Source organism: Nyctereutes procyonoides, unplaced genomic scaffold, assembly GCF_905146905.1.
Source record: "Nyctereutes procyonoides isolate TBG_1078 unplaced genomic scaffold, NYPRO_anot_genome, whole genome shotgun sequence".
NCBI classification, from domain to species: domain Eukaryota; kingdom Metazoa; phylum Chordata; class Mammalia; order Carnivora; family Canidae; genus Nyctereutes; species Nyctereutes procyonoides.
In genome coordinates, this window is record NW_026575126.1 from 39,194,624 (window position 1) to 39,203,783 (window position 9,160).

Sequence of the window (9,160 nt, forward strand, 5' to 3'; positions counted from 1 at the left end):
TTTGGTGTGTTTGTTACTTGTGTTTTTGCTTGCTAACAACACATCAAGCGTACTTAGAATACATGTATGCCTTCTGTACTCAAGGGAGAGCAAAAGGCACTGAAGGTGTGCAGCGCTGGGGACACCCCTCAAGCCCTGGCCCTGGCGCACCTGAAACCTCTCCCCCCATCGCCTAGACTGGGCCCACTGGGAGACACAAACGCCATGAGCCCCTATCAGAGTGGACGGACACTGTGTGTCACCACAACTGTCCTGGCACCGTGCTCACCACTTTCTCCTGGGTTGTTGCTGCGGCCAGTGTGGGCCCCCCAACATTGAGTCACCACCCCCTCACCTTCTCCACGATCCCCTCCTCCCCAGCTCCTTCCGCCCCCCCTGAAGAAATCCTGGCTTTGTGGAAAGCAAGAGAATTTAGAGGTCAGGGTCACAGCCTCTGGGTTCATACCAGTCACGGGCTTGGGTTTCCAATGTGACTTATTTGCCAATGTGGGACTTTCAACGAGATTCTTAAGGGCCCTGAGCCTTAGTTCCCAGTGTTGTCTCCACTGTCATCCTGAGGGTAGTTGTTGGGAGAAATTATTGAAGAGATGTAACCATCAGCCAGCCTAAGAGCTGGATCTGGGCAATGGGAGGCTCCTCACCCCCCCCATCCTTGGAATGGGGGTTCCACTTGCCTTTTCACACCCAGAGGCTGCTCCGAGGAGGACACAGCCTTGACATAGCCATGTGCTGAGAACACCTGCAGGGGGCACGTGACAGCCCAGGGAGGGCCTCTCTGGACACCACCCCTTAGGCTCCAGGTGGGGGCTCCCTTCCCTTATTCCCCCTGCCCCCCCCCACGCGGCCTGCCCTCCCCATGAGGGGCCTGTTCCAGAGGACACTCAGGAAGCTCCTGAGTAGCCATCACACCAGCTGTAATGGCTATTACCCCTGGGACTGGGGTGAGGACAAAATACACAGGAGTAGGGGCTCCTGGGTGGCTCAGCGGTTGAGTGTATGCCTTTGGCTCAGGGTGTGATCCCGGGTTCCGGGATCGATTCCCACATCGGGCTCCTTGCATGGAGCCTGCTTCTCCCTCTGCCTCTGTCTCTGTGTCTCTCATGAATAAATAAATAAAATCTTTAAAAAAAATACACAGGAGTAGGCCCCAGGGAGGGCCAGGAGTCTGTCGTGTTCTTTAAATAAACTTAGTTAGCGCTTTTGCCACCAAGCACAGTCCTCAGAGCTGGAGCATTGGCCCTTTGTGTAGACACTGATGAGCAACAGGGAATTAACTCCAGCTTCTGCCCTGGGCAGCAGGGGTGGGGGTAACCCAGGAACCAGGTAACTCCTGGAGAAGGCCCGGTGTTCTGAGAGCCAGATGAGGTTGCAGGTGTGGGGGATGAACTGAGTGATGCTGAAGCAGCCTTGGGGTGGCTCCAGGCCCCGAAGCAGGAAGTCCTACTTATAAAAGCTCCCACAGTCCCACGGATCAGAACCCCTGAACATGGAATCCCAGGGTTGCTGGGGACCAGATGACAGACCAAAGCAGGAAACCTAAAATGAGTCTTCATTGCACTAAGGGGCTGTTCTGTGCAACGGCTCTGTCCGCTGCCCAGAGCAGGAACGGGGAAGGGAGAGCCCAGAGATGGGGAGTCTGGGGGACAGCCCCTGCCCATCCCTGGTCCTGGTCATTCCACTGCTGCTTCTAGAGCTCATGCCCAGCAGTTCAAGGGACCTTTGCCCCTGAGGGGTCAAGGGTGTGTCCACCCTGATCCCCAGCCAGGTCCTGATGGGCGCCCGAAGGTGGCTGACTCAGGGATGCACCTATCAGGACCAGGGTGGGTGCTGTCCCGTGGAGGGCTGTGGCGCCTGGGCGGGGAGGTGCCCCCTTGCAGGAGGAGGCACGGGCGTAGGTCTGGGGTGGTGCCCCTCCAGATGCGCGCCGCCCACCCTGATTCAGAGCCGAGCCGGAGGCGGCGGCGAACTCTCCCCGGCGTCCCCGTGGCGTCACCGCATCCCGGGCCAATCCGCTGTGACGTGGCGGTCGAGGACGGGAGCCGGGGCTGCGTGGGCGCCCACACCCACCAGCGCGCGGCCCCCGTCCGCGGCATGAACGCGCCCGAGCCCCCGCCCGCGGCGCCCGCCGAGCCCCTCGCTCCCCCCGAGCCCCCCGGGGCCCTGCGCGCGCTGCTCGTGGCCACCGGCGGCGTGGGGGGCTCCTGGCCGCGCTGCGTCCTGCCCTTCGGCGCCGTGACCCTGCTGGCCGGCGCCGCCGCCACGGCCATCACCTTCTCGCTGTGCGGCCCCCACCTGGACCTGGAGCAGGGCGTGGCGCTGGCCACGCTGGGCGCGGGCCTCGGGTTACTGGCCGCCGCCCTCCTGTGCTGGGGCGCTCGGCGGCGGGCGGGGCGCGCGGGGCGGCGGGAGCCGGGGGCGGCCTGAGCCCCGCGGCGCCCCGGAGCCGGCGCCCCCTCCGGACCTTGCCCCCGGCCGGGCGCGCCCCGCACCGCGCGGGACGCCGACGCCCCTCTCCGCACCGCCCCTTCCTCGTTCCGGGGAGGCCGGGGTGGGGGCGGCGAGCCATTGCCCCCTGCTCCTCGGCCTCGCCCCTCCGCACTCCGCCTGCGGCGTTGCAGCGTTCCGCTCGGCGCAGAGCGGGTCCACCCCGGCCCACTCCAGAGAGGGCCTGCGCGGCTCAGGGGCCTGCGGGGTGCAGGATGCCAAGAACTCGGTGAGACCACCCTCGCCGGGGTGAGGCGTAGCGGGCCGTGCTCCCCTCCCCCAGCAGTCTGTGCTCCCTGCTGGGACGGAAGCCCCTCTCGGCGGAAGAGACGCTCAATAAATGTTCGTGTGAAATGTGTACGAGTGGTGGCTTGCAAATGTCTGGAGGGAACAGTGGGTCCTGGGCTAGGCCAGGAGGTTTGATCGGTTGGCCTTTTAAGGGAAAGACCCCCCGGCCGCCTGAGGCTTGGGACTGTCTGGCCCCCTGGGTCCCTTCTCCCCACCCCACCCCCACATTGGCTTCCTACATGCCCCAGAGCCAGCAGCTGTCACTCTGGGGATGGGGGTGGGGGTGGGGTGGGGGGGATGGCTGTGGCCAGAGAAGGTGCATGTGGGGGCAGGGAGGTGGAGTCTCCTCTAAGGTGCCAGGAAGGGGCAGGACCAGCAGAGAGGTGTGAGAGGCCCCAGAGGCTGGGGACTAGTGGCACAGTCCACAGGAGCAATGAGCCCGGACTGCGGGCTGGGGAGAAGTCCCTCCCCACCTCTCTCGGGCCATCTGCCAGGGCCATCCTAGGGGCCAGAAGAAACTGCGTGCAGAGGCCATTCTGGAGAAGAGGCAGGGCTGCTTGCAGCCTCCTCCCTGGGGAGCCCATGAAACTACCGCCCTCTGGGCCTGGAGCGCTCTGCTTGCCAACACTGACAACGACAACGACAACCATGATGATGATGAGAGGAATACGACCACAGATGAACACTCACAGCATGCTGAGCCCTGGGGGCCTCCTTCCACCCACACCAGAAACCACCAGATGTTCTGCAGATCTTAGCAAGCACTCCTGGGGAGGGAGACAAAACCTGCAAGTCTGATGCAGGATTGGAGGGGAGGCTGCTCCCCAATTTCCTTTCTTCCCTCCCGACAGGAGTTTGAAATCCCGACAGCTAGGGGCTCCCTGGAGGCTTTGGCTCAGGCTCTTCGGAACTCTTGTGTTGGGCCTGGGCACCTTTCCCCATGGCCAGCTAGTCGGCCCCAGGAGGATCAGTTGCAGCCAGGGCTGTGCTCATCCAAGGCTGGTTGTGAGGCTGATGACCAGAAAGACCTAGAAGAAGGTGCCAGTCCAAGCTTGATTTGTTCTGGAGCAGAATTTTCTCCCTGTCAGTTCTCTCAGTCGTGCACAGCTATCGTTGTAACAGGCACATTTTTTTTTATCTCCAAGTTGAGATTAGGTGCCATGGCACCTGCTCTGTGGGGTGGAAGGGACTCACAGACTCCCTGCTGCTGCCAAAGGTCAAGGGCAAGAGGCCAGCAGCCCTTCTGGTTCAATTCTTCCCAAGTCTCCCATGATCTCATCCGCCTCTCTACCCCCAACCCCTACATCAGAAGGGGCATGACCAGAAGGGACTAGTCACTTCAGGTGCCCCATCACCCTGTCCTCACTGCTCCATCCTCTTCTCCTTTGCTTTCCCCTGGGAGGCTCCAGTGTCCTCCTGTCCCTCCTCTCTAGAACATCAAGAAGATTCTGCTTCTAACTTCTCGTGGGTCCTTGCAGCTGCAAGTGGCAGCTCTGCCTACAGACACACCCACATGGCACCTCCATCAGCTGCAGGGTCTAGCCTAGGGTCAGCCTCCCATCTGAAATTTCAGGCCTCAGAACTTCTTCTAGGTCAGACGTGTTCCCCTGTCCCCTGCCCCCTCTGCATCCAGCTGACCTTTCCTAGCATGCTTGGCCCCCTCCATCAAGGACCTAACAGTTGTGGGAAAGTGGTCTCTCCGGAGCAGTTCTGATCTCTCTTGGATGGGTCACTCTCAGCTGCAGCTGCCCCATCCCCACCTGGTGCCCAGACTGCCCAGCTGGGTTCCTGCCTCAGTTTCCATACCCAAACTTGCTGGTATGTGGACCAGGTTCAGGAGTTCTGACACTGAGCCCTCTGTGACCAGGTCCTCCTCATGGGCCAAACTCCACTCTCTACCCTCTTCTGGGGTCCTCGACTGCTGACCAAGACCCTGAACTCCACGAGGCCCTGTTAATTAGTGGGTTCCCCACTCTCCCACCCCGGCTTCCACTTCCTCCCTGCCAACTCTGGGAGCTGGGCCCATCTTGGTGATGCAACTATAGATAGAGACCCAGAGATGCTTTGGGACAAGGGTTTAGCCGGATCTGGGTGGGATATGCCAATTTCATTTCTTAGGTGAACTCCAGTCAGAAGGGGAGGATGCATCCATCCAGAACATCAGGCACTCCAGCCTGTTGAGCCTTTGGCTGCATCCAATACCTTTGCGGCTCATCAACCCCCCCCCCCCCCCCAGTGGCTAAGCAAAGCTGAATAACAGCCCGATGAAAAAAATAAATCTCAGGTTAAGGAGCCTGAACCACAGAGCCAGAAATTGGAGCAGCTTGGATTCAAAATCAGACCTGGTCCCAACCACAGGTTTTTTTCCTACTAGAGCAGACCACTGCTTTGGGGACATCCCATAACCACCAGCCCTGCTTGGTTGCTACAGCTTGTGAGTGCTCCCTGTAGGGACCCAGGGGAGCATCAGGGCACCAGCCTTCAGATGCAGGGCCCAGGCTGCCAGATGGGCCTCAGGGAGGAGGCCAAGGACCCCTGCCCAGCACGTGGCACAGCCCCAGGAGCAGTCAGGGCCTGGATGCAGGCCGGGGACCCTGCTGGGTGGTCCCCCGCGGGCTGCGTGGCTGAGCCGCCCCCTCCAGACCCCTCCCGCCAGCGCATTCCTGGCTCCCCGGCCCCTCCCCCGCCTCCCGGGCCTCCCAGCCCCCTCCCCCGCTGGCCCAGCCAGTGTCTGAATCTGCTTCTGATTCCGGCTCTGCCGACGAGGCCCCCTCCCTCCCCTCCCTCCTTCGCGGCCCGAGCAGCCCCGCCCCTGGCTGGGCCCAGGCTTGCGCCTATTGCGCCCCCCACCCCCTCCTGGCACGGCTTGCCGCCCTCGCTGCAGCCGGGAGGAGGCGGTGGCCGGGGCGCCCCAGGCCCCGCCCGCACTCGGCCCTTCCCGGGAGGCCGGGAGACCTGCTCGACCCGGCCCTCGGTGGGTGAGTGCAGCGGCGGGCGACGGGTGGGGCCTCCGCTGGCGGAGGCGCCGGGAGCGGGGGCTACTCCTGTCATCGCTCCAGGCCCAGCGGGAGGACGCGCCGGCATCCCCGCCGTGGCGCTCGGCCCGGGGCGTGCCCGCGGCTGCTCCCACCTCTGGGCCCGGGCTGGGGCCGCGGGGATAGCCAGCGTTGCGGGCCAGCGGGCAGAGCCCCGGATCCGGGCCCTGTCTCCCCGAGGGCAGCGGCGTGGGGCCCAGCGGGCTGGCGGGTCCTCCGCGGCTCCGGCCATGCCCGGCTGGCCCTGGCGGCTGCTGCTGACGGCGGGCACGCTCTCGGCCGCGCTGAGCCTGGGGCCGCCGGCGCCCGCCGACCCCTGCCATGATGACGGGGGCGCGCCCCGCGGCTGCGTGCCGGGTCTGGTGAACGCCGCCTTGGGCCGGGAGGTCCTGGCGTCCAGCACGTGCGGGTGGCCGGCCACGCGGGCCTGTGATGCCTCCGACCCGAGGCGAGCACACCCCGCTGCCCTCCTGACCTCCGCGGGGAGCACCACAAACCCTGTGTGCTGGCGATCGGGGGCACTGATGCAGGTGCCCCACAACGTGACCCTCACAGTGCCCCTGGGCAAGGCTTTCGAGCTGGTGTTTGTGAGCTTGCGCTTCTGCTCCGCACCCCCTGCCTCGGTGGCACTGCTCAAGTCACAGGACCATGGGCGCAGCTGGGCCCCGCTGGGCTTCTTCTCCTCCCACTGCGGCCTGGACTATGGCCGCCCGCCCGCCCCAGCGGATGGCCCAGCTGGCCCAGGGCCTGAAGCTCTGTGCTTCCCTGAGCCCCAGGTCCAGCCCGATGGTGGTGGCCTTCTGGCCTTCAGCGTGCAGGACGGAAGCCCGCCAGGCCTGGATCTGGACAGCAGCCCAGTGCTCCAAGACTGGGTGACGGCCACGGACATTCGAGTAGTACTTACGAGGCCTGCCGTGCTGGGAGACAGCAAGGACTCCATGGCCACAGGCCCTTACTCTTACTCAGCTACTGAGCTCCAGGTGGGCGGGCGCTGCAAGTGCAATGGGCATGCCTCAAGGTGCCTGCTGGACACCCAGGGCCACCTCATCTGCGACTGCCAGCATGGCACGGAGGGTCCCGACTGCGGCCGCTGCAAGCCCTTCTACTGCGACAGGCCATGGCAGCGGGCCACGGCCCGGGAAGCCCACGCCTGCCTTGGTGAGGCCTTGGAGGGAGGCCTGGGGATCTTGGACCAGGCCAGCCTGCCCCTGACCCATCCCTTCCTGCAGCTTGCTCCTGCAATGACCATGCCCGCCGCTGCCGCTTCAACATGGAGCTGTACCGACTGTCCGGCCGTCGCAGTGGCGGCGTCTGTCTCAACTGCCGGCACAATACCGCTGGCCGCCACTGCCACTACTGCCGGGAGGGCTTCTATCGAGACCCAGGCCGTGCCCTGAGTGACCGCCGTGCTTGCAGGGGTGAGCCTGCCACGAGCTACCTGCACAAACTCCTCCCGTGGATTCCCGCATCCCCAGATGGGCTCTAACCATCCTATCTCTGTCTTCAGCCTGTGACTGTCACCCTGTTGGTGCTGCTGGCAAAACCTGCAACCAGACCACAGGCCAGTGTCCCTGCAAGGATGGCGTCACTGGTCTTACCTGCAATCGCTGTGCCCCTGGCTTCCAGCAGAGCCGTTCTCCGGTGGCCCCCTGCGTTAGTGAGTGACCCTGCCCTCTTTAGGCCACCTCAGCCGAGGCCACACCTGCTCCCTGATGCTCCCTGCTTGTCTCCTGAGCCCTGCAAATTCTCCCCCTCAAACGCAGGCCACTCTCTCACCCTGCCCGCAGAGACTCCTGTCCCTGGACCCACTGAGGAGAGCAGCCCCGTGGAGCCCCAGGGTGAGTGGACACACAACAGGGTCCTAGATCTGACATGACTGTGGGGGAAGGCTATGGGTTCAAGGAGGGGAGGAGGAGGAGAGGGTGGGGGGAGGAGGTGGGGATCCGTGCCAGCCTCACACCCCCTCCAGACTGCGACTCCCACTGCAAACCAGCCCGCGGCAGTTACCGCATCAGCTTGAAGAAGTTCTGCAGGAAGGACTACGGTAGGCCTCCCGCCCTCGCCCTCTCACCTCGCCCCTCCCTCCCTGGGCCTCCCGCCGCCGCTGCCCCCCCCCCGCCCCCGTCAGCCCGGGTGGCCTCTCCGTGACCACCCCGGCCCAGCGTTGAGTGTCCCGTCGGTGCCCCCTCCCCACGCCGCGGGCGCGCGGGGCTCCTCCGCGCGGCCCGCCCCCCCCGGCCCCGCCCCGCCTGACCCCGCCCCCTCTGGCCCTCCTCCCCGCAGCGGTGCAGGTGGCGGTGGGCGCGCGCGGCGAGGCGCGCGGCTCGTGGACGCGCTTCCCGGTGGCCGTGCTTGCAGTGTTCCGGAGCGGCGAGGAGCGCGCGAGGCGAGGGAGCAGCGCGCTGTGGGTGCCGGCGCGGGACGCGGCCTGCGGCTGCCCGCGCCTACTCCCGGGGCGCCGCTACCTGCTGCTGGGGGGCGGGCCGGGGACCGCGGTCGGGGGCCGGGGGCCCGGGCTCAGCGCCGCGCGCGGGAGTCTGGTGCTGCCCTGGCGCGACGCGTGGACGCGGCGCCTGCGGAGGCTGCAGCGGCGTGAGCGGCGGGGGCGCTGCGGGACGGCCTGAGCCCGAAGCGCGGGCGGGGCGCTGCTTCCACGCTGAGGCGCAGGTTCACCCAGTGCGTCCACCTGCGAAGGAGGCTCTGCTGGCGTCGCGCGCGTCGCCTCCGGGGCCCTCCCCGACCCTGCCCAGCGACTGCCCCGCTGCCTCGCGCCCGTACCTGAGAGGGGCGTGATGCACGCGGGACACCCCGCCCTGACACAGAGGGATGCGATGGCCCCGAAGAGCTGCCCGGGGCTCCTGGGACTCACTGTCATCCCGTTTTCGCATGATCTTCCCCCTCCGAGGGGCACTGCGATGGTCCCCGTGGGGCCGAACACCACTTGGAGGCTCTGCTGCACCCGAAGGGCCACGCCTGTGAGGTCGTGACCCCTCAGAGAGCGTTCGCACCTTCCTAAAAGGCACTGTGGCCCTCTCCCAACAGATATGAACCCCCTTGTGATTCCTGGACCCACCTAAGGTCTGAAAACACCCCAAGAGCCGCGGGGGCGTCAACCCTCACGGACTGCGATCTCCGGAGGGTGCTGTCACCGTGGACCCCCGCCGGGTCCCCCAGAGGGCGCTGTGGCTCGTCCCCGGCGCAGAGAGCAGCCGCGTCCCCGTCTGTCCCCCTGTCCCCGCTGCCCGCCCTGACTGCCGCCTGGGCGTCCGAGTCCCCGTCCCCGCTGCGTCTCTGCCTGTGCTCGGCCTCTGTCTCGGCCTGCTGTGGCCCTGCCTGGTCTCCGTCCGGCTGCC

General features: G+C 65.6%; 1 protein-coding gene across 1 annotated transcript; it reads left to right on the forward strand.

Annotated features, from left to right (window-relative positions):
- Positions 1–5,643: 5,643 nt before the first annotated feature.
- Positions 5,644–8,825, forward strand: NTN3 (netrin 3). Its single transcript, XM_055341391.1, has 6 exons — positions 5,644–6,965; positions 7,037–7,225; positions 7,315–7,464; positions 7,595–7,645; positions 7,777–7,851; positions 8,091–8,825. Exons 1-6 carry the CDS (start codon positions 6,038–6,040, stop codon positions 8,429–8,431), a joined length of 1,734 nt encoding a protein of 577 aa, XP_055197366.1. The 5' UTR covers positions 5,644–6,037; the 3' UTR covers positions 8,432–8,825.
- The last annotated feature ends 335 nt before the right edge of the window (positions 8,826–9,160 follow it).